The sequence below is a fragment of the Eptatretus burgeri genome, chromosome 13, assembly GCF_056783735.1.
Source record: "Eptatretus burgeri isolate ZD-2024b chromosome 13, Ebu_testis_v1, whole genome shotgun sequence".
Lineage (NCBI taxonomy): Eukaryota > Metazoa > Chordata > Myxini > Myxiniformes > Myxinidae > Eptatretus > Eptatretus burgeri.
In genome coordinates this window covers 57,550,041-57,575,691 of record NC_140973.1, presented here as the reverse complement: position 1 = coordinate 57,575,691, position 25,651 = coordinate 57,550,041, and the positions used below count along the sequence as shown (strand labels likewise).

At 46.2% G+C, this 25,651-nt stretch overlaps 2 protein-coding genes across 2 annotated transcripts in view; both read right to left on the bottom strand.

Moving 5' to 3' along the window:
* Positions 1-25,358, bottom strand: part of LOC147014558 (high mobility group protein B2-like) — a 43,119-nt gene extending 17,761 nt beyond the window's left edge. The window contains exon 1 of the mRNA XM_085852606.1: positions 25,178-25,358. The gene's annotated coding sequence lies outside the window, so the exon portion shown is untranslated. The remainder of the gene's footprint in view (positions 1-25,177) is intronic.
* On the bottom strand, positions 9,031-15,720 carry LOC147014559 (uncharacterized). The gene is made up of 2 exons (XM_085852605.1): positions 13,535-15,720; positions 9,031-10,023 (listed from the first exon to the last, which is right to left on the bottom strand). Exons 1-2 carry the CDS (start codon positions 13,677-13,679, stop codon positions 9,155-9,157), a joined length of 1,014 nt encoding a protein of 337 aa, XP_085708731.1. The 5' UTR covers positions 13,680-15,720; the 3' UTR covers positions 9,031-9,154.
* Positions 25,359-25,651: the final 293 nt, after the last annotated feature.

Below are 25,651 nucleotides of genomic sequence, written 5' to 3'. Positions count from 1 at the left end.
CCCCCACCACCTTCGCCTTTCTCCTTCCACAACCATCGGCCACGCCACCTGTGGGCACCGGGCGTCGTGCTGTCCAGGGCCCGTTCGGTGATTGTTGCCGAACGCATCGAGCCGCGAGTACAAATGGATGCCTTTACGGGAGAGGAAATCGGATCGGGGAGGCTCACGCCCCCTTTTTCTCCGTCCAATGGGCGAGCGTCGGGCGGTGTTGCCCCGCCCCCAAGCGCGATGCATGTGGACTCCTTTTAGGAGGGAAATGGGATCATGGGAGGCTCACGCCCCTTTTTGCCCGACCAATGGCTGAACATCGGGTGGCGTGGCCCCGCCTCCAAGCGCGTTTTGATCCGCAAATTTACATACACGCTCCTCCCCCGGTCTATAAAGACGCGAGCACAAGGCGACTCACGTGTGCTGTGTTGGGCTGGCTGGTCGAGTGAAGACGGAGGTCGTGGAGTCTGAGTCGTGTGTTTGCGGGGATCGGACGGCGAAGGGGACGGAGCTCGGAGTTGAGGTCGAGGGACGAGTCGCGGAGTGAATCAGGGACGCGGAAGAGGGCTCAGGGGCAAGTTCGCCGGAATCGGTGCGGTCCCAAGGCCCCGCTAGCGGGACGGAGCGTCCGCCATTCCCCTCTCTCCACCCCGAGCATCAACAATTTCCTCCATCCGCGCTGAGATAGCGCCGGTAACCCCGTCGGCTCCCCGCCCCAACCGTGGTGTCGACCGACCACACGTGTCTGCGCAACGTACGCCTAAAAGAGCTCACCGACCACGCCAGGGGCACGGAGTCAGGCACGTTACGATGACATTGCGGCTAGCCCGCCATCGCGCCACGAGGGCGCGGGTAAGACCCCTTCGGTCTTGTGGACCTGGCCGCTCACCCAGGTCCCACGTACATTTGGTCCACGGACCTGTCTGCCCCCTTGCCTATGAGGGTGGCTTTCATTTGCTTTTTGTGTAAATGTAAATTTCTGGATAAAATCACAAACTGGTCCAACAAGTGGAACATGTCTTTCAATCCAGACAAATCTCACACTCTCACTATGTCTCTTCGAAAGGACCGTTTACAAAACCCCCCCATCCACTTTCTCAACAATCCTCTGGAAGAAGTCTTTTCTTTCAAGCTTCTGGGTCTCACTATCTGCCATGACCTTTCCTGGGAAAGTCACATTTCCAACCTTGCCTCAAAAGCCAGTCGCCGACTTGGAATCCTCCGTCGTGCAAAGTCCTTCCTCGGCCCTCTTGAGCTCCTGACCACTTACAAAGCTTTTGTCCGTAGCCTGATGGAGTACTGCTCTCCCCTCTGGGCTGGTGCTCCTGCCTCCCACCTTTCTCGACTTCACGCTGTCGAAACCAGGGCTTTTAAGATCATTGGCATCTCCCGCAATGAAGCTGAGTCTTTGGGCCTCTCACTCAATCACCGCAGGTTGGTCGGTGGTCTTTGTGTCTTCTACCGACTCCTCTCCAGCCTTGCCCCCCCTGCTCTCTCTGCGATTTGATTTCCACAGGGCGCTCAAGGTCCGCCAACAACCCCCTTCTGGTAAAACTACCAAAATCACGAATCACTGCTCATCTTCACTCTTTCATTCCTCTTTTTTCCCGCCTTTGGAATAAACTTCCTCACTCTATTCTTTCCCATTCTTCCCTCCAGGCTTTCAAAACAGCTGTTCACCACCACCTCTTATCTTCCCCCATCCAAATCCTCGATCTTTTCTACCCCCGATAATCCACCCAAGCCCACTTCCTTCAATTCTCCTGCTTTCCTTCCTGAAAGTCCCTGTAATGTCCATCTTCTCCTCGCCATGTTCCCCGTCCCATCCCCATCCCTCTCCCTTCCACAGTTCACCTGTGTCTGTTCCCCAATGTTTTGTCCCTTCCACTCCCGCCCCTCTTGTCTCATGCCTCCTTGCTGTGAGTTGTGTGTTTGCTCTCATACGAGCCTCGACCAAGGTATACAAAAAAAAAAAAAAAAAAAAAAAATGTGTGTGTGGCGCCAGTCTTTTAAGTAAACCTGAATAAGTGCTTGTACATTGCTTTATGCGGTGGTAACTCTTTTGCTTGCTTTTACTGTGTATATATATATATATATATATATATATATATATATATATATATATATATATATATATATATATATATATATATATATATATATATATTTATATATATATATATATATATATATGCTTGCTTTCACTGTATGGCTGTAAATACGTGTTTTGTCTGCGTATGTAATAAACTACTTGCTTGTTGAACTGTTTTACCATTTCGTTGCGTCCTTTCCTTCATTTGAAAGTTCCATCTTGCATCACGTAAGGGATTGGTAGTGGGTGTAGACACCCAATAAATAATCTGAACTATCGAGGTCGGCGATAACTCCGCTCGGTTATCCCTGCAGCACGGAACGAGCCGCTTAAGCGGTTCGTGTCCGGAGTCGACCTGCGGCGTGGTAAAACTCCTCGGTACGCTACCCGCGCGGGTACTGAGGTATATCGACATTCGGCGATTCACCCTATTTCGCGCAGGTATAATGCGGACTGGGTTGTGGTGAGGTTAAACCCCCACCCGTGACTGGCTGTTGGCGGTAGTTCCAGGAGGGTCACGACTGAATTGTCCGTTCCGGTAGGCAACGCGTCACGATTTGAGTTACGTGGCCGATCGAATGCCGGGCGGGCGAAATTCGTAACTATATATATATATATATATATTGTTGTGGTTGAGGAAATTCGCAAACCACCATTCAGGTCCTGTAGGTGAGATATCTCTGTAAGTACATGTGTAGTTAGCCCCAAACCCGTTGTTTAGAGGGAATAAATGTGATTCATTCGGGCTGCGACCCTTTAAGATAGCCGTTTTTCTGTTCTATCTTTATTTTGAACCAACCACGTCTCAACCGCCATCACACAACAACCACCAACCGCAACGCTGCTTCACAACAACGCCAACAGCCACGACCTTTACCGTCACGGCTCGCTCCCGTAAACATCGCATCACCGCCATTCCAAGCGTGGCCATGGCCATCACCGCCACTTTAGGCCCTCCACCACCTTCACCTCTCCTCCTTCTGCGGCCATTCCCGCGCCGCTTGTGAACGCCGAGCGTCAGGCTGTCCTGGCCTCGTGCGGGACGCGCGCTGAGCTGCGGGTACAAAGAGTGGCCTTTCCGAGGGGAAGTCGGATCAGGAATGATTCACGCCCACTTCCGATCCCTCCAATCATTAAGCGCGGGGCGATTTGGCCCCGCCTCCAGGCGCGTCGGAGTAGAATTGATATATGCAAATTCGGGGATCAGGGGAGGTTCACGCCCACTTTTCCTCCGTCCAATGGGCGAGCGTGGCTCTGCCCCCGAGTTCATCCTGATCCGGAAATTTGCATATGGTTTCTCCTGCCGTACTATAAAGCGCCGAGCGCGGGGCGAATTCAGTCAGTTTCTGTTTCGGGCTCGGGCAAGTTGGAGAGGTGTGGCGACGGCGAAGTGTGGCAGCAGCAGTCAAGACGGGTCTGGAGGAGAGTCGGTCTGTCGGGGTTCGGAGTCTGTCGGGGAGCTGCAGAGAGGGGAAGCCAGGAACGCGGTCGAGGTCGCAGTGGAGTCGCTCGTCGCGGGACCCAAGCAAGCCAGCTATCCTCTTTCCCCAGAGCATCAACAACCCCCCCTGTTTCCCCCCGCGCTGAGATAGTGCGAAAAGGGGGCCCCGTTCCCACCCCATTCCAAACAGTGCCGGCGAGGCCCGCGGAGGAGCGCGGAGTCGGGGCACCGCCACCATATTTGCGGCTCATCACAAGTCGGGTCGGCTCCACCCGGTCTCGGCCCACAGCCCCGTCTGTCCCCTTGTATTTGAGGGTGGCCACTTTCTTTTGCTTTTAAGGATATGTGTTGTCGGCGCCGTCTGTAAAGTAAAACTGTGTAAGTGTTGCCGTGTGCTCATGTAGTCGGTAGTAGATCTGCATTGTTGTGTTCCTTTTGTTACATTTGCTTTTGGTGCATCATTGTTGTAATTGTATACGTGTGCTTTCCGTTTGCCGCGGAATAAATGTGCCTTATGTTGAACTGTTTTCCCCGTTTCGCTTCGTCTTTTCTTTAATTGAATCTCCATCTTATTTCACATAAAGGGTTGGTAGTGGGCTAAATACGCCCGATGATTAATCGGAACCGTCGAGGTTGACGATAACACCGCTCGGTTATCCCGATAGTACGGAACGGGTCGCTTAAGTGGCCCGTGTCCAGGGTCGACCTGCGGCGAGGTGCGATCGCCCGGTCTACCCTCCGTGTGGGTAATTGGGAAGGTCGAATTTGGCGAACAACCCTATCCCACGCGGGGGGGCGATTGGCACGATCGTGGTGAGGCCGAAAGGCCCACCCGTGACTAGTTCCCGGCGTTAGTCCGAGAGGGTCACGACGGAATTGTCCGTCCGTTGGGCGACCTGCCGCGATTCGAGTTACGTGGCCGCTCGCACACCGGCGGGCACGAATTTGCAACAATATATATACATACATACAGGGTGTCCCAAAAAAGTACTCACATTTTGGCTCCTCATAACTCATTGAATTTTTCATTTATTTTCAGATCAAATTGACCCTAATAATGGCAGAAGTACGACTAGGTTTTGAAGAAAGAAAATTTATCATAAAGTGCTACTGGAAGCACGAAAACATCATGAAAGTGCAAAGACAATTTCGAAGACATTTTCACAAAGATCCACCAACGCAACGCACCATTGCTCGCATCCGAGATAAGTTTGAAACAGATGGAACTGTGCATGACGTCCATAATGAGTGTTCAGGAAGACCATGGTCATCAACCACCCCCGCAAAGGAAAATCAATTGCTGGAAACCCTCCACCGATCCCCATGGAAATCTGTACGACAAATGGCTCATGGCACAGAAATCCCAAAATCAAGCACCCATCGCATTTTGAAGCGAATTAATTGGGAAAGTTACATTGCAAAATTAATCCACGCTCTAAATGAAGACGATCCTGACCGGAGACCTGAATTTTGTGAGTGGTACCTGGGCAAATGCGAAGAAGATGCAGCATTTCCATCCAAAATTGTTTGGAGCGATAAGGCCAGCTTCAAGTTAAATGGCTCAATTAACCGACACAATTGCACCTACTGGGCTCCTGAAAATCCGCATGTTACTATGGAACACCATTTAAACTTACCAGGGGTTACTGTGTGGTGTGGGATATCAGCATTGAGCATCCTAGGGCCATTCTTTTTTGACCAAACTGTCACTGGGGATGTTTACTTAAACTTGCTGCAGGAATCCGTCGGTCCATGTGTCGAGGAGATATTTGGTGACGAAGAGATTTACTTTCAGCAAGATGGAACACCTTCCCACTACCACCGTGATGCAAGGGCCTATCTCGAAGCAACTTTTCTGAACAGAGGGATTGGGCGAAGAGGTAGTGTTGAATTCCCTGCGCGTTCCCCAGACCTCACTCCAATGGACTTCTTTTTATGGGGATATCTCAAAGATAAGGTTTACGGCTCAAAACCAGCAACAGTCGATGAGCTGAAAGAGGAAATTGAAAGACAATGTCTTGCAGTTCCAAATGAAATGATTCGTAACGCTGTTGAATCCATTGGTCCGCGTTATCGGCTGTGTTTGGAACGTGATGGTCATCAGTTTGAACATTTGTAAACATGCATTTATCCATTTATACATTTAACCATTAATCTTGTTTCTAAGTCAATAAACAACACATTTACTATGATTTAAAGAGTGAGCACATTTTTTGGGACACCCTGTGTATGTGTGTGTGTGTATGTATATATATATATATATATATATATATATATATATATATATATATATATATATATATATATATACACACATATATTTCCAGTAGACTAGGCGTAAGTCGGCAGCGTGTAACTCGTCACTTCGCCTAAGTCGGCAGCGTCAAGAAGTCCCGAATTTATCTAATGTTAAATCCCTTTGAATAAAGTCTGCAAGTGGTCATCTCTAAGTGGTCACTTTGTCTAAGTCGTCAGATGTTGTCCGTTCCCGCGTAATGGAAACTCAAGTAAATTACCACGCCTAACTCGTCACACGGAACTTCTACCTCGTGAGAAGCCACATTTCATGGAATCGTGATACGTGCTCATTGGTTTACACTGCCAGTGATAGGCTATTTATAGCTGCGCTGCGTTCAGCTCAGTCAGCGCGCCGTCCCACATGCATCTGAAGAGGTAGACAGGCTGCACAATGCAGTCTCTGGCGAAGGAGTAAAGGATCGATCGAGCTTTGTGTTGAAGTCCGATCATGGTTTTATATTGGCTTGTTTTGTACATCACCACACTCACTTTCACATGGGTATTGAGTGGTAGTCATCTGTCATGTAATTTGTTGATGGTATACGAGTTATCATTCCATATGAGAACTCATTCTACATTCATTCCAATGAATGAATTCTAACAGCCATTCATTCCACATTTGTCAATGGTCATATACCATCACCGATGGTATATGAGTTGTCTTACAGTTGTTCATTATCTTTACTTTTGATAAAGTGATTCATGAATTCCATCTTTGCTTGATCACTTTCCAACTCACCAATGAACCCCCACCTATGCCCCAAGGATTGTGTTTCCCGTTTGGTACAATAGCCGGCTTAGAGATTGTTGCGCCCTCTCACACGTACATGTCCAGGCCACGCGCGACTTCATCCTTCACCCTTCACCCCACAGCCATCATGAATGTTCGCATATGCGTAAGTCGTCACATGTCTAAGTCGTTACTTTTTTCTCAGTCGCGATGGTGACGACTTACGCCTACTCTACTGTGTGTGTGTGTGTGTGTGTGTGTGTGTGTGTGTGTGTGTGTGTGTGTGTGTGTGTGTGTGTGTGTGTGTGTGTGTGTGTGTGTGTGTGTGTGTGTGTGTGTGTGTGTGTGTGTGTGTGTGTGTGTGTGTGTGTGTGTGTGTGTGTGTGTGTGTGTGTGTGTGTGTGTGTGTGTATATATATATATATATATATATATATATATATATATATATATATATATATATATATATATATATATATATATATATATATATATATATATATATATTGTTGTGGTTGAGGAAATTCGCAAACCACCATTCAGGTCCCGTAGGTGAGATATCTCTGTAAGTACATGTGTAGTTAGCCCCAAACCCGTTGTTTAGAGGGAATAAATGTGATTCATTCGGGCTGCGACCCTTTAAGATAGCCGTTTTTCTGTTCTATCTTTATTTTGAACCAACCACGTCTCAACCGCCAACCGCAACTCCGCACAACAACCACCAACCGCAACGCCGCTTCACAACAACAACAACAACAACAACGCCAACAGCCACGGCCTTTACCTTCACAACCCGCTCTCGCAACCATCGCATCACCGCCATTCCAAGCGTCGCCATGGCCATCACCGCCACTTTAGGCCCTCCACCACCTTCACCTCTCCTCCTTCTGCGGCCATTCCCGCGCCGCTTGTGAACGCCGAGCGTCAGGCTGTCCTGGCCTCGTGCGGGACGCGCGCTGAGCCGCGGGTACAAAGAGCGGCCTTTCCGAGGGGAAGTCGGATCAGGAATGATTCACGCCCGCTTCCGATCCCTCCAATCATTAAGCGCGGGGCGATTTGGCCCTGCCTCCAGGCGCGTCGGAGTAGAATCGATGTATGCAAATTCGCAGATCAGGAATGATTCACACCCACTTTTCCTCCGTCCAATGGGCGAGCGTGGCTCCGCCCCCGAGCCCATCCTGATCCGAAAATCTGCATATGGCTTCTCCTACACCACTATAAAGCACCGAGCGTGGGGCGAATTGAGTCAGTAGAGAGTTTCTGTTTCGGGCTCGGGCGAGTTGTGGCGGCGGCGAAGTGTGGCAGCAGCAGTCAAGACGGGTCTGGAGGAGAGTCGGTCTGTCGGGGTTCGGAGTCTGTCGGGGAGCTGCAGAGGAGAAGCCGGGAACGCGGTCGAGGGCGCAGTGGAGTCGCTCGTCGCGGGACCCAAGCAAGCCAGCTATCCTCTTTCGCCAGAGCATCAACAACCCCCCCGTTCACCCCCCTGCGCTGAGATAGTGCGAAAAGGGGGCCCCGTTCCCACCCCATTCCAGGCAGTGCCAGCGAGGCCCGCGGAGGAGCGCGGAATCGGGGCGCCGCCGCCATTTTGCGGCTCATCACAAGACGGGTAGGCTCTGCCCGGTCTCGCGCCCACAGACCACGTCTGCCCCCTTGTAGTAGAGGGTGGCCCCTTTTTCTTTTGCTTTTGAATATATGTGTTGTCGGCGCCGTCTGTAAAGTAAAACTGTGCAAGTGTTGCCGTGTGCTCGCGTAGTCGGTAGTAGATCTGCATTGTGTTTATTATGTTGCAATTTCTTTTGGTGCATAATTGTTGTGTTTCTATTACATTTGCTTTTGGTGCATAATTGTTGTAATTGTATATGTGTGCTTTCCGTTTGCCGCGGAATAAATGTGAATTATGTTGAACTGTTTTTCCCGTTTCGCTTCGTCTTTTCTTTAATTGAATCTCCATCTTACTTCACGTAAAGGGTTGGTAGTGGGCTAAATACGCCCGATAATTAATCGGAACCGTCGAGGTTGACGATAACACCGCTCGGTTATCCCGATAGTACGGAACGGGTCGCTTAAGAGGCCCGTGTCCGGGGTCGACCTGCGGCGAGGTGCGATCGCCCGGTCTACCCTCCGTGTGGGTACTTAGGTAGGTCGAATTTGGCGAACAACCCTATCCCACGTGGGGGCCGATTGGCACGATCGTGGTGAGGCCGAAAGGCCCACCCGTGACTAGTTCCCGGCGTTAGTCCGAGAGGGTCACGACGGAATTGTCCGTCCGGTGGGCGACGTGCTGCGATTCGAGTTACGTGGCCGCTCGCACGCCGACGGGCGCGAATTCACAACAATATATATATATATATATATATATATATATATATATATATATATATATATATATATATATATATATATACACACACACACACACACACACACACACACACACACACACACACACACACACACACACACACACACACACACACACACACACACACAGGGTGAGTCAGAAGTAGCGCCCAATTTCTGTCAGTTGATTGTTTGTTTGCCATTTGTATTACCGTGTGTACAAGAAGGTAAAATAAATGAATAACATGTTTATCTAACCATTTATTCAAGAAAAAATGATTACAGAACTGTACCAAGCTGTTTTACTTGCAATTTTCAAAGTGCCCTCCCTCTTGATTGATGCACAATTGCAGCTGAGCAGGCACAGAGCGGCACTACACGCACATCTGCAGAGTTCGATATCAATTTCCTCAAACTTTGCAGTGATTTGAGCCTTCAATTCCTGAATAGTACGAGGCTTTTCACGATAAACAAGGTCTTTCATGAGCCCCCAAAGAAAGAAATCTGGAGGTGTAAGGTCTGGGGAGCGTGCCGGCCACTCGATCGGACCGTGGCTGCCGATCCACTTTCTGGGAAAGTTTTCATCAAGCCACTGACGACCATAACGTCCATAATGAGGTAGAGCTCCGTCATGCTGGAAATAACAGTCCTGATCTTGTACCCTGGCCCAAAAGAAGGTTTGCAGCATATCCAGGTAAATTTCTGCAGTGACAGATCCCTCAAAGAAAAAGGGTCCAATTATCCCTAATGGAGATATGGCTGCCCAAACTGTCACTCCAGGTAAATTTACCTCCTTCTCAACTGTCACTCTTGGGTTATTCGCAGCCCAGTAGACACAATTGTGTCTGTTAATTGTGCCATTAAGCTTAAAACATGCCTCATTTGACCACCAGATGCTGTCTAGCATTGTGTCCTCTTCGTGAAGTTTAGCTAAGAACTCTTCGCAAAATTGAAGACGGCGGTCATCATCTCCATCATGAAGGGCATGCATTAAGTGTGGAATGTAAGGTTTCCATTTTTTCTGGTGAAGGATACGGATAACACTTGATTGGCTCATTTCCAACTCTGCAGATAAACGGCAAGTTGACTTTTGCGGTCTTTGTTCCAGTCTTCTGATGGCTTCTTCAGCCTTACCTACATTACCTACATAAGGTCAGGTCAGGTTCGATCTGTGACCTGCTACAGGTACCATGTAAACCTGTACTAACCTGTTCCATGGTCGGGTTGTCGGCGACTAAACAGTCTCCCCCACCAGGTTTTCTGGTGAGGAGGGTGTTTGGATATGGACACCCAGCAGGATTAAAAACAAAACCTGTCAAAGGGCGGAGGAGCTCCTTGTGAGCCAACGGCCATCCATATCTAGTGCCCAACTGTGTCTGCAGACGTCCTCCTGCAGTTGGGTTACTTCTTATTAGGAGGTTGGTGGCAGGATTTGCACTCCAGCCACCGTAAAACGCTTCATTCCGCAAAACGCAAAAACGCAAAAAAATCTGAAAACCCACTCCGTGGGAGTACCTCCTGTGCAGCTTCCCTTCGCAGGGCAGCTCACCGGATGATGGGATTGGGGCAAAGCCTTCGGGACCCCCAATCTTTGATAGGAGGGAAACCACGGGGTAACATCCCTGGGTCAGATTGCGGGAGAGTGTGTCGGAGTGGTGCTGAGGTGTCGTCCACCAGACGGCGGTCTCCTTGGGTTAACCTGAGGCGGTCCCTTCGGGTGGGTGCCTGGAATGTCCTATCCCTAAGAGAGGATGATCACCTGTCTCTGTTATCATCTGAGCTCAAGCGTTTGGACATCGGGATTGCAGCTCTCTCTGAGGTTCGGAGACCGGATTGCGGCGAGATAATGGTGGGTGGTTACACCTACTATTGGTCTGGTCGCTCTGATGGTTACCATACCCAAGGAGTTGCTGTAGCTGTGTCCAATAAGCTGACCCCAATGATAATTGAGGTAACACCGGTCAACGAGCGTATTATGAGATTAAGGATTCGTCACTCCTTAGGTGTCATTTCCCTGGTCTCTATTTATGCTCCGACTGAGGCGAGTGATCTTACCGTGAAGGATGCATTCTACGCCACACTCGAGTCTGTGGTTGATCAGTGCCCCAGACGAGATACACTTCTAGTCTTGGGGGATTTCAATGCATCGACTGGAACTGATAGGGATGGTTATGAGGTGTGTGTTGGTCCCCATGGGTCAGGAACTATGAACCAGAATAGCACTAAGTTCCTTGACTTTGCAAGAAGTCATGGACTTAGGGTGGCTGGTTCATGGTTTCAGCGCCCGCAAGCTCATCGCTGGACTTGGTATTCCAACGCTGGCGGTGTGGCAAAGGAGATTGACCATGTCCTCATTGACGGTCGTTGGAGGATGATCCAGAACTGCAGGGTCTACCGGAGTGCTCAGTTCCTCAATACTGACCACAGGCTTGTTGTAGCAACTCTAAAGCTGCACCTTAAATCCTGGAGAATGGTACCATCCCAGCCTAGGCTGGATGTTGCCAAGCTCAGGGATGAGAGAGTAGCTGAGGAGTTTGCGAACAGGCTGAGTGGACACTTGGGGGGTCTGGGTGCTTTGGGGGGTCTGGGTGCTTTGGGGGGTCCTGAAGAGTTGTGGAGCGCCTTCAAGACCACCGTCCTTGATGTTGCCGGTGGATGCCTTGGAGTTCACCGCAGGGCAAAGAAGAATTTTGTCTCTCAAGGGACACTGGATACCATTGACCAGAGTCGCAGGGCCAGGCTGAATGGCAGAGCTGAGCTGTTCAGGGAGCTGAGGCGTAAAACTGTACGTGCACTGAGGGTGGACAAGGAGGCCTATGTGCGAGGAATCTGTGAGGGGGTAGAGCATCACCTGTGGACAGGTGATTCTCGTCCCGCTTACAGGGGAATTCGCGCATTACGTTCATCCAAGCCCATCCCTCGGAGCACTGCAGTTCGAGCAGAGAGTGGTAGGCTCTTGACAGAGGAGTCTGAAGTGAAGGCCCGCTGGGCCGGTTACTTTGAGCGGTTGTACCAGGCTGATCCCCCAGCTGTCGAGTTGGACGTCAAGGGTGTTACAATCCCTGTTGCTGACCCTCGAATCAACTGTGGTCCACCATCGCTTGTGGAAACACGAGCTGCGGTGAACCAGTTGAAACGGGGCAAAGCTCCAGGGATCTGTGGCATCCATGCTGAACTTCTCAAGGCTGGTGGAAATGCTGCACTCGCGTCGTTGCATGCAGTTTTGTGCTCTGCCTGGAACACAGGCATCATCCCAACTGACTGGAAGAGGGGCCTTGTTGTCCCTCTCTGGAAAGGGAAGGGTGATCGCCAAGACTGCAACAACTACCGAGGGGTGACGCTGCTCTCAGTGCCGGGCAAGGTCTTTGCTCGGATAATTCTTGATAGGGTTCGCCACCATCTGCTTGAGCACCAGCGTCCAGAGCAGTCAGGCTTTACGCCAAAGAGGTCAACGATTGACCGTATCCTTGCTCTTCGTGTCCTCACTGAACGCAGACGAGAGTTTCGGCAGGGGCTGCTTGCAGCCTATGTTGATCTCTGTAAAGCGTTCGATTCAGTGAATCGGGATGTCCTCTGGAGGATTCTTGGTCTTCGTGGGGTGCCACCGAAACTGATCGATCTGATGTCTGAACTCTACTCTGGTACTGAGAGTGCTGTGAAGTGTGGTGGTACCGCCTCTGACTTATTTCCAGTTGTTACTGGAGTTCGTCAGGGATGTGTACTTGCCCCCACACTTTTCAGCACTTGTATGGACTGGATTTTTGGGAGGATGTCGGAGAGATCAAGTTGCGGTGCATCGTTTGGCAATGTCAAGATCTCGGACCTTGATTTTGCAGATGATGCAGTCATCTTTGCGGAGACTTTAGACATCCTCTTGGGGGCCCTCGAGGTGCTGAATGAGGAGTCGGAGCCGTTGGGATTACGGATTTCTTGGGTCAAAACAAAGATCCAGGCTTTCGGTGACATCTTGGATGCTGCTGTCCTGTCTGTGTCTGTTTGTGGTGAGGATGTTGAGGTCGTGGATAGATTCACTTACCTTGGCAGTGATATTCATGTCTCCGCAGGTTGTGAGCCGGAGGTCAATAGACGTCTGGGTCGGGCCTGGGGAGTCATGGATTCACTGGATCATGGGGTGTGGCGCTGCCGGTACCTGTGCGGGAGGACGAAAGTCCGAGTCTTCAGGTCCTTGGTACTTCCAGTCTTGCTCTATGGGTGCGAGACTTGGACTTTGACCAAGGATCTGAGACGGAGACTTAATTCCTTTGGTACCAGGTCTCTTCGGAGAATCCTTGGCTATCGCTGGTCGGATTTTGTGTCCAACGAGCGGTTGCTGAGAGAGACTCGGATGAGATTTGTTACCTGCATAGTCCGTGAGCGTCAGCTGCGGCTGTATGGACATGTGGCTCGTTTTCCTGACGCTGATCCTGCTCACCAGATTCTCTCAGCGAGGGAGTCTCATGAGTGGAGGAGGCCAGTGGGCCGACCACGTGCCTCATGGTTGCAGCAGGTTGACCATCATCTCAAGGAGATGGGGATGGGCCTGGCATCTGCCTGGGGGATGGCCAGACGGAGGCCCCTGGAGTACCGGCGGAAAGTGGACGCAGCGACGCGCTGTTCTGGCACATGCTCCCATACCTGACCTGACCTACATTCGTTGCAGTTTTCGGACGACAGGACTTCTTTGCAGTGGCTATCGACCCTGTTGCTTCAAATTTCTCGACAATCAATCGTATGTTTCTTCCCTGAGGTGGGTTAATATCAAATTCCTGTACCAAACGGTGTGCTGCCATCGTTGGTTGTTCATTACATTTGTAGTAATGTTATTTGTAGTAATGTTTCACGGCCACAATGCGTTGATTCATTGAAAGGTAATTCACGGTTCAATTTGGTGCAAATTCAGTAACTTTTCAAACTCACAGCAATAACCTGCAAAACAAAATCAAAAATAAATAAATTACAAAAATTAATAATCTGCAAGACAATTATTAACAACATGACTTCCCAGAAAGAATCTGACAGCCGAAAAAACAGAAATCGGGTGCTACTTTTGACTCACCTTGTGTGTGTGTGTGTATATATATATATATAATTGAAGTATGCACAGCATGAAAAATTATCGCCGGTTGGGGGTAACGGTCATCTCTGAAGCTCTGTAGATGTGGATCTCTGATAGGCTTAGAATGCCTTCGATGTCATCTTGTCTTTTGGTTCAACATACAGACAAAAGCCCAGGAGTAAAAAGGATAGAAAACCTCAGAAATCAAACTACATTTCTGAGTTACCCGGAGATAGATTTTGAAAATGGTTGATTTGGAACATTTATGATCAATGTGTCTTCAAAAGGATAGAAACCGGACCTCAGAAATCAAACCGCATTTCTGAGTCATAAATGGCGGATGATATTTTGACAATGGATGATTTCACACGTTTACAGCATCGGTGACCTTGACATTGACCTTCAATCAGGTCTAAAGTCATACTGTTGTGAATCACTCATCAACCCCTACCTACATACCAAGTTTCATCAAGATCAGCGAAATTTTTTTGACCATATCACATCGACGATTTTTCCAACTTTTAAGACACGTGACTCGATACCCAGGACGAATTTTAAAAAAAAACAGCCCGACCAAATTTAGATATTGTTCCATATTATCAGAATCCGAAGAAATTTCGAAGATCGGATCACAAACGGCGGAGGAGATAGATTTTGAAAATGGACTATTTCGCAACTTTGGAGTGACCTTGACGTTGACCTTCAATCAGGTCAAAGGTCATACCGTCATGCATCCCTCATCGACATCTACCCACACACCAAATATCAAGAAAATCGGAAGAACAAAATGGGGACGTACGTACGTACGGACATCGAGACCGGTTTTCGAGATGACCTAAAAAAGCAAGTCTGTCCAATCACTTTGTCACATCTGATTCGCATACAATAAATACAGGGAGATCCACAATGAAGTCCCTATTTGAAATATAAGAAATACCACCTTATTGTCCCACGCACAAAGTGAAAAGCGGGATTAAATAATTGGTTCACTGTTTCAGGGTTCTCCACACTTTTGAAACCACCTGTATGTATGGGAAATTTTAGGTGGCTGCCAAGCGCAGCAAGGCAAAAACAATAGACAGGGGTCTGGGGGTCTGCAGCCCCCAGCCGCGGAAATTCCTAGACTCTTGGAAAAGCATTCTCAGCGATTTTAAGCAGTTGCAGAGTACAAGCAAACTGTTACCCAAATCAATGACATTTTTAGTGAAATTGTGGTACATTAAATGGAATTATAAATGGATATCTGGAGAACTCTTTATTTGTTGATAAACTCATTGGTACATGTACTTAACGCCTTACTTCAAAAACTTAATCAAGAAAGTAGTGTTCACATACAAATGATATATAAATGAAGTCAGTTTAAAATGAAAGGTCACACGAAGCTGCTTCCAAAAATGTTACATTTTTTTTATTCTTTGGGGGATTTTTTGGTTTGAACTTTGACAAAAACACCCGGCGGTACAACCGAAAACAGCTGTTACGTAAACCGCCGGCCGCCGACCTTTATGGAGAACCCTGCTGTTTGTCTGCAAACATCAGTCGATGATTGAGGTACTACTTGATTTAGCTCTTCCATGAGCCTTGACGATGTATACCAAAAATAAAAGAGGCCAACTTTGGCAAATTGCACAGAATCTCGTCCCAATCGCATAGGTGACAAGAACAAGCCGAAAAGACTTTGGTTAAGGTCCGGATGCAGATCCGGCCTGTCAGTGCGGAGGTATGCGTTTTAGTTTACTCAAGCAGTTCGTTTCACACACATTTTTAAAGGCTGTTAATTTACAATAAACACATATATATATATATATATATATATATATATATATATATATATATATATATATATATATATATATATATATATATATATATATCTCCCTGCATGGCGACTATCGGTCCTTGGCACCCAATCCATCTGTGTGGAAAGTGGGTATCGAACCACTTACGAACTCCAACCGAGAGGTACAGAGGGGCACTATCATCATAAAAACGGTTTAAACTGTATTGTCCAATTGCTGAATTTTTGGAAGAAGGTTTTGAAGCATTTCCAAATATATCTGTCCGTTCATTGTCGCAGATGATGGAAGGTCCAATGAGTTGGGTTTAAGTCATTCCCCACCAAACAGGGCATTTTTGTCCTACGTTAACTGCATCCGACTATCTTTTCTGGATCATTTCCTTACCAGTAATGGCAGTTATGTTTGTTGAGAAAACCACCAACCTGGAGAACAGCCTCGTCAGACTAGATAATGTTACGCAACACACCCGGATAGTCATCAATTCACTGAAGGAAATGTTAACAAAACCCCATGCTGTTGTCACAATCATCTATAAATAATAGCTGAACATAATGAGGTTTGTATGGTTTCCATCCTCACCCCCTTCTTCGAAATTCCCTGAATTGCACGATCTAACTTACTCCAATCTACCTCACCACTCGTCTGATTGACATCTTTGGGCTCCTTGTGAACATGTCTTCCTCATCTTCATATGTTCTTGACTGAACCAATTGTTATAAACTTTTGGTGACAGTTTTAAATAGTTTTTGGCTCCAATGTGGCTAGTCTTCCCATGTCTTGGCGCCACAATCTTTGAACTGCAATTACAGGCTGTCAAACCTCATTCCATTCAGCAATTGACGCTCTTTGCAGGGGTTTCCTTAGAAGCCGGTTAGCGGCGACCCGCAGCCATCTACTCAGAGAAAAAATGTCAAAGGTCGCCGCCCACTTCAGCGCCGATTTTTTTTGTCACCAGGAAATCTCTACACCCCGTTTTGAAATCCGAGACGAAAACACATGAGTATTTCGATAATCTCCATCTTCCAGACACCTTGGTGTGCCCTAAACCATGGCCATAAATTAATGAACCCTGTTTAAAAGCTGCTTGAACCAACTATACAGTATACCTGAATTTCAGTCAACCAGTCAGTCAGTCAGTATGTTAATGCAACTACATCCAGTATAGGCCTAACCACCTGTTTTTGTTGAGTTTTCCACCCCAACAGCATGATAATATGAGAACTATTTCATGTCAGAAATCATGCTAGAATGCATCTCCAGCAATCTAGGATCCTCCAGCTTCCAGGGCCCGATGCGGGCCCTGGACCCCAGCCATACAGCTGCGCTCGCTTCGCTCGCGTTGATGGTAACCTGCTACTTTTTAATGGTAGCCTCCTACTCCAAAAAATAAGGAAACCCCTGTCTTTGAGCAACAGTTAATCTCTCAGCCATAATCGTTCTATGAAAAAGCAAAGTAAAATTACTATTGAAGGCAATAAACATGCTTTAATTTTTTTTTTTAATAATTAATGCTCAACCCATAACAACAAAGTATTTCTATATTGAAAATATACGAGGAACTTGATTATGGATCACCCTGTAGTTTGGAATGTCCAAATTTCAAAAAGCAAATTCAGGTTGTTTTTTTTGCCAAGACTTCTGAAGGGACAGTTTCATATTGTTTTTAATGAACACATTGCTGCACGTGCAAGCCTATGCAATCACTCTTTGTACAGTTTATTATGGTATTTATCAGCATTGTCACATTCTAATTAGACTGGCACCTCACTCAATTGGATGCGGTTTATGTTTAATGCAAGTGCCTGGAATACACACCATAACGTGCACACAAAATTATAATCATGGGTAGCAGGATTTGACTGATCAGCATGTCTCTGGGGTCTAATAAAGATGCAGAGATGCCAACTTTTGGAAATCAGAATTAGGGAGGATTTTCAACCGACACCAAATAATGTGCGCAAAGCGCACATCTCGAGCGCGGAGTGCTCGACCCTTGCGGCGGGGTCCAGGGCCCGCCTTAGGGCCCTGGAAGCTCTGGGGTTCTAGACGCTCTCTCGTGCCCTCTGAGCCCTATTTTGGAGCATTTAACATGTTAAGAATTCCCACTTTTTGAACAAAAAAAGGGGAAAATTGTGCACTTTTTAATGTTACATGTATGTTAATATTAGTAAGTTAGGGGACAATCAAAGATTAACAAAAAGCACAAAAGAAGCAATATTTTTCTTACCTTACTGGCTGGTACTACTGCTGCTTGCTTTTTCCATGGCAGCTTTGCTGAGTGACAGCTGTGTGGCTCTTTTAGCCCTTCTGATTATGTCTTTGCTGTATTCTCTCTGGTAGCAAGGGGTGCTATGAGCTAGTTTTTCAATTAAGAGAGCTTCCAGGGTTTTGACACTCAAATTGGGACGAAATTCAGAATGATTCTTCCGTACAAGACTGAGTGCCCGCTCACATGATGCGTTCGAATGAGCAATGACCAAGATTCCCTTCATCACTTTGCTCAAATTAGGATACTTCTTGGCACCAGTGCAGGGATCTGTGAGCTGTGAAATCCGATGCCACTGCTCATCCACTCTCACTGTCTCAGTAGCAATTGTAGCTATGGAGGCGTCTGCCTGGTAGTGAGCGACCCACTCTCAAGACTGTCTATGTCACTATCACCGCCACTAAACAGACAGGGAATTTCTTGATGAAAAACTCCACACAGTCAAACCCCACTTCTTGGTGTAGCTTAACATCCAGCACCTGAGCATGCTTGGCTAATTCATCATCTAGCGGCCAGGTTTTGAAGATATAATTGCAGGCTTTCACATAATATGAGCGAACTGCACTGAAGAAACCTTGATGTCTGACTCACTCAGAGTGAAGGTGGATTTCTTGAGACTCCTTTGTTCCCTTATATACAGTTTGGCATCGTTCCCAATCATGAGGTCCTCATCATTCTTCTGATGATTTCTGTCAGAGAAGGGTACATTTACCAGAGCAACCGATGACACCGATGGTTTCAAAACCGTACGAAGATATCTTTCAGAAGACCATTCAATTCTCCGTGCAGGAGATGAATACAGGGTTCGTCTCTTTGAAGCAGAAGATTCCCCTTCTCAAAAAGCTTGTTAGCATATCGAAGGAAGAAACAATAGAGTTTTGTTTGTGGAGACAAGAACATCCTGTTGACACGTTTTTCTCTAGATTCCTGCACAGTGTTTGAGGAAGATGCGCTTTTAGTTGTAGAACTCGTAGTACACTTAGCCGCAGGGCGATCACACTTGCGTTTACTGCCAGCAGAAGAGGTCAGACTCGTAGTACCAGATCCAATTTTACGTTTGAGGAGAGAGCTTGAGGTAGGTGCAGCCAAGGAAGAAGACCTCTGATTCGAAGGTTTTGCTGAGCTTCTATCAAGTGATTTGGCAAAAGCAGAACTTAACTTGGGTCCTTCTTTGCCTGTAGATGGGACTATCACAGTCTTTCTCGACTCTGAAGGGATCTGCTTTGTAGATGAACGTGATGAAGGGCCGGTGATGCTACCTGCTCTCAGCATTGGTTTTGGTGCTGTCCCTGCTGTCTTCTTCGCAGCAGATACTGCAGTGGTAGTGGTGAATGCTGCTCCACTAGTGCTTGATCCTGCAGTGCCAGTACTGGCAGTAGATACAGTGCCGTCCTTCTTGCTCGTTGTTAGAGTCTTGGCTACAGTTGGTTGCATTTTTCTTCGTACTTCTTCTTTGAAGAAGAGGCGAAGTGGCTCCCACTGTTCAATCAGCCTGTCTAGGCACTGACCAAGGGACAGCCACCTTGTTGCGACATGCTTCAGAATCTTGTGTGTCGGGGCATCACAGAGTTCTTGCAGTGCTTTCACTCCTTTGACGCGTTTACTACTTTTGTCCAAGTAGTAGTAAATATCGATGAGAAAGTCATCTAATTCAATGGGTAAGGCCTGAGCCGCGTTCTTGGCCGTATTGTGCATCATATGGCAAGGGCATCCCATGATGTAGCACTCTGGATTTTGTTTGTGGATATAAGCAGCGACTCCTTTGTGCTTGCCCACCATGACAGAGGCATTATCAGCACAAAAGGAAACACAATTTCCCCACGGAATTTTCCTGTCACTGAACTCATGATCAAGCAGTTTGAAAATGTTTTCTCCAGTGGAATCTTGTTTGCACGCAGGCAAACTTAGCAAACCTTGCTTCACAATCCCAGCACTGTTGTCATGGTACGAAATCAGGACAGGATATAGCTGGGCCTCACCACTGTCATTGCTACCGTCTGTAGCTAGGCTAAATGGAGCTAGTCTAGCAATATCGGCAATAGATGAAGCAGTAACATTTGACAACTCACCAATTACACTGGTCAACAACAAATTTGTTGTCTGCATTTTTTAAGCTGATTTAGGACGAATCTGATGCGCTGAATCCAAAACTCACATTAGTTTTGTTCAATCAGGTCAAGTTTTTGAGATATGGCCACATGTCGTTTTTTTTACATTTTTGTTCACATGTACGCATGTGTGGAGCATTTTAGAAGAAGTTGGTGGGGGTAAAATATCATGTCAAATAATTGTTTTAATTGGAAATAATATGACAAGAAGTATTCAGGTACGATAGTTCTGGGTGATTATGTCGAAAAGGGATCAGTTTGAAGTCATAAAACCTCAAAATCTTCCAAAAATTGGTGAGGCAAAGCATAAAGTTCGTGGATCAAAACTAAAGTTAATGGGGCAGATTTTGTAATAATGTGATACAAAAAAGTTGTATTTCTTGAAATAACGAACTCTGAAGAATGTACAATACCTACATGCGCCAATTTATGACATGCGCTTCTGCTCAAGCTTGGAGTGCCACAGTACGAACCCAAAGATTGGAGACTGTTCATTGACAGCAGCAAGCGATCACTGAAATGTGTTCTGCTACACAACGGCAAACAGTTTGCCTCTGTACCCATCGCTCACTCGACTACACTGAAGGAGAAGTATGAAGCGGTGAAGTACGTGCTGGAGAAAATTGGTTATGATCAGCATAAGTGGTTTATTTGTGTTGACCTGAAGATGGTGAACTTTTTGTTGGGACAACAGTCTGGCTTCACCAAGTACCCATGTTTTCTGTGCATGTGGGATAGTAGGGACCGTGCTCAGCATTACACGAAGAAGGACTGGCCTGTGCGGGAGGAATTGGTGCCATGCAAAGAAAGGAACGTCATCAACGACCCTCTGGTGGACAGAGACAGAATACTCTTCCCACCGCTGCACATCAAGCTCGGCTTAATCAAGCAGTTCACCAAGGCTCTGGACAAAGATGGTGACTGCTTCACTTACTTGTGCCAGGCTTTTCCAGGATTGACCATGGAGAAGTTGAAAGCTGGCATCTTTGATGGTTCTCAGATCCGTCAGCTCATCAGAGATCCAGAGTTCAAAAACTCAATGAACGAAGTGGAACTGGAAGCGTGGAAGACATTTGTTTTGGTAGTGAAGAACTTTCTTGGCAACAATAAGGCCAGAAACTACGCAGAACTTGTCAACAACATGCTGACTGCTTTCAGAAACCTGGGCTGCAACATGAGCATCAAGATGCACTACCTATTTTCACATATGAACCGGTTTCCTGAGAACCTGGGTTCAATGAGTGACGAGCAGGGGGGAGAGATTCCATCAGGACATGAAGGAGATGGAGACCAGGTATCAGGGTCGCTGGGACACAGTCATGATGGCTGACTACTGTTGGAATCTGAAGAGAGACCTCCCTGCCGCTGAACATTCCAGGAGTTCGAAGAAACGGAAGTTCAAGCCCTGAAGTTTGAACAGTGGTGACGCAACATGCAATTTACTTGTACTTACCTTTATCAATGCCCACCATTCAGATGACAGTAATCGATGTTTCTATCATGTAATCAATAAATGTTGTTGGCAAAACATTTTTTTTTCTTAAAAACATGTTTAGGATGATATGTGTTGACAAAAATCAGCTGATAATGCCACAAAAATGTAATTGATTTTGTCACAAGATCTGATTTTTTCAAATAAACTTAGCACAAAAACCTGACCTGATGGAGAGAAACGGATGCCATTTCCTGATTCAGCAGTGCCAGAATACCCTAATTCACTTGTAGAAATCTAGACAACATTCAGAAAGTAAAAAATTGTTGACCAGTGTTCTTTTTTTCTTCTTTGTTCTTGTTTTTTTTTTTTTTTTTTTTCTTTTTTTTTTCTTGCTTTTTGTTCTTGTTTTTTTTTTTTTTTTTTTTTTTTTTGTTCTTGCACATCTTGCACATCTTGCAAGTTTTTGTTCTTGCACATCCATACTTTGAAGCAACTTTTGAATCTGGAAACATCTTTTGAAATAGAGGTCCAGCATGATCTGAGACTGATATGGGCAAGTTATGTTCCACAATAAATCCACTAAAGAGAAGTTCCGCTCGGGTAACATCCTCTTCCTCGCTTGTCCCTTGTTTGGTGAAATAATTCAGAAGTGTACCGGTACTCGTGCTCGAAGATCACTCCTTTGCAATGTCTGTGTGCCGTTTGCTTCCAACGTGCTTCCGAATATCATCGCGACCTCCGTGCTCAACTGAAATATCAACGCTGCATACTGTACAATACGCATGATGAATTCCTCTTTCAGACTTTCGAATACACGGGTATTGGAGACTGTATTCGGTCTTGTACTTCTGAGACCATTTCTTGGTCTTCGTAAGCTTCTTTTCTGCCATTTCGTAATCAACATCGAGGGCTTGAAGCATCGGTAACTTCGAAGTCGATGTTCCACAGCTGCAGCGCGACTCGTAGAACTCTAGCGGCTGTTAAATTAAACACCGCACGGTGGTCGCGACCGCCGGGCTGGTACGGGGCCCAGCTGCATGCAGTGAGCGTATCGCATGCATATACACTGTGCATACATACCGCATGCACTGTATTGCACACATACCGCATGCACTGTATTGCACACATACCGCATGCACTGTATTGCACACATACCGCATGCACTAAATCTCAGTGCATGATCGCATAAGCGAGATCCAGACCCAATGTTTCGCTGCTCCTCATTTGAATTTGCAATTTTTTACGTACAATTTGGTAGCAGCGAACGTTATGGAGTTACCACATGCTATACGTAGCAGACGATGCTTTTCATTCAATTCTCATACTAGTACATTCTGATTAGTGAACAGTGCAAAAATATCAAAATTTCGGGAGGATAAGGATAGTGATCGTAAGGGCGGGAGTTTGGGTGAATTTTCGGAAGCCTCCCGATGAAATCGGGAGGGTTGGCATTGCTGAAGATGTAATAATGAAAATAACAAGTCGTTTGTTCACTTTTAATGTTATAGACAATTAGAAGTCTTGTTAATGTTCATCATCAACTTAACAGCAAGTCAGTAGCCTCATCACCATGTATTGTGTCAAAAATGTACTACATGATGAGGAAGGGGAGGGGGGGCCATTATCAGTCACTTTACCTGTATATAACCATTTTCAGAGGTAAAAACACATTCTGTAACAATTTACAAAAATAAACTCAAAAGGCAAAATGAAAAAGGGGAGAAAGGAATGAAACAGATAAACAAAGATCCCTAAAATGTTAATGGGTTATAGAACCTGTCAAAGTATACATGTATGGGAAGAAATAACTGAAAAGATGGGATTGGCAATGAACGACATTATTGAAGGATAAAATTAGTAATGAACCAGATTAGAATAATCAAGGATTGAATGAGCAATGAATAGGGTTCATAAAGGATGGAATTAACACTGACCGGCATGATTTGAAGATATTGATTGAAGAATATCGTCCCACAATTCAAAGACTTCATTCAGAATGAAACGATATATTAAAAGGATCGAATCAAGAATGAATCAGGTTAAACTCAGAGATACGAAGAAAATCTTGGGGTGGGTGAGGGATTTAAGTAAGAGTTGTTTAATTTAGGTGTTACATGTTATTTTAAATTGAGTTAATTGAAGAGCGATAAAAAATATATATTTTTTAAATGTCGATTTTTAGACCAAACTGAAGGTTTCGTTCGTTTTATTACCTCATTTGTTTAATATTATGGTGGTGCATGTAGAATAAAATTAAATATATATATTTTTAGCCGCGTCTCACGTCGCGAACGCTGGCTCGAAGAGAGCTCCACGTTGTTCTTCTGAAGACAAAACCTGTAGGACTCGGTTCTTTTTATCTACAGGATCCGGATCTCCTTAAATACTAAACACCTGCACACATCCTCGCATTGAGGGTGCCTTTTGAGAGTGTCTATCATCAACTTTTAAATATATTCGGATATTTGCTTTAAAGTTTCGAAAAGTTCACGTTACTATTTAAAGATTATTCCATTTAATGTGTTGTAATTTCGTAAATACACGATTTTCTCGTCATGAACAGGAGCATCCATGACGGGTCTCGCTATTGGCTCCATCAAGGCACGTGACGAAATATCGGAAGTTGTTGTTATTGCCTTTAGGACGCGGCTCTTGGACACATTTGTCCTTGTTTAAACTTGCCTTCTTTGACTTTCCCCCAAAAAAATATTAAAATTAAATAAAAATTAAAAAAACATATTATATCAAAAAAAAAAATATTTTTTCAAATAAAACTCATATGACGACACAGAACTCAAAGCAGTCATAAACATCCCACATTCGAGCAAATATAAATTTCCGATCATTATAAATGCATTGAAATTATCACAATCGCGATCATGAGAAACATTCACAAAAAAAAAAACAGCAAGGTAATAAGTTTCCCTTTCCCGCCATAATTGTTTTCCTCAGCGTGAGGGGAGAGAGAAGAATCTTTGGTGTTAAAATAATTTTCTCCACAAATCTATTAAATAACACGAGCAACACAAAAAAAAAACACACACAACTCAAGCCCCACATGCGTGTCGAAGACAACATACATGTTTGTGGTAACGAGGAAGATTATTATCGATTATAGGACGCGAGTCGATATGGCGGGGATCGCGAACAAAAAACAACAAAAAAACCCTTTCCTCCATCAACACGTTGTTAGGCCGTGAAAGGACAAAAGAGAAACGAATGTCGCCGATTGACGAGGGTCTGAGGAGAGCCGACGGGCCTCGATCGTGGCGCGAAAGCTGAGAAAAACGGCACGACGCCACTGAGGGAGAAAAAAAAATTAATAAATATATGAAAATAATTTAATAACTCACGCCTGAGGTAAAATGGCTTCACTTGACATTGTTGCTTCGGGCGCGGGCCAGTCCGAAATGAGAGCCCCAGGAAAAAAATATCGCCACCAAACGGCGGAGTAAAAGCCTACGAGGCCGGCAATGCAACGATCGCAAAGGAAAAGAAGGCCGACATCGAGGGCTCGAGTTGCGAACCGAGCCGAATAAACCTTAGAGGCGGCCATTATAGGAGCTGAGGAGAGGAAGACGGTCAGGGCTGGGTGAAGGGAAATGGACGGATCATTGATCAAACCTGCAGATGTGAGCTCGAAACGTGTTCGGTGTAGGGAAGAAACGTCTAGCAGCGCCGCGACTCCAAGGAACAGACGATCTGTGAGGGCGCTGTACGAGCCAGCGCAGAACGCGATGAAAGACGTCCCGCTGTCCGATCGCGCCAAACGAGATGGGGGAGGAGTCAACAGGAACGAGATTCTCTCTGTGAATGGTCAAGCAAATCAGCAAAGGAGATGCTAACCATCTGATTGGCCAATTTTCCTTCGTTCAAACGAACATGGGCCATGCCTATTGGTCGGAGCAGAGCAGCGCGCAGACCGACTCGTCCTGTTATTCGTGCGTTGTCTGATGGCGGATTGGCAAAGAACGTTGACTGTGGCAGTGGAGCCTGTGATGAATTAATAAATTAATTTTTGTCTTAGCATTTATTCTTTCAAATCTCGACGAGAGAATGTAACCGGTGAAGTCTCTCGGACGATGACGGTCCCCATTT

Coding starts and splice junctions, on each gene's coding strand:
- LOC147014559 (XM_085852605.1), bottom strand. CDS start 13,679: ATGGCAGCACACCGTTTGGTACAGGAATTTGATATTAACCCACCTCAG. Junction 10,024..13,534: donor GAAAACTGCAACGAATGTAG/GTCAGGTCAGGT, acceptor TAGGTAATGTAG/GTAAGGCTGAAGAAGCCATC.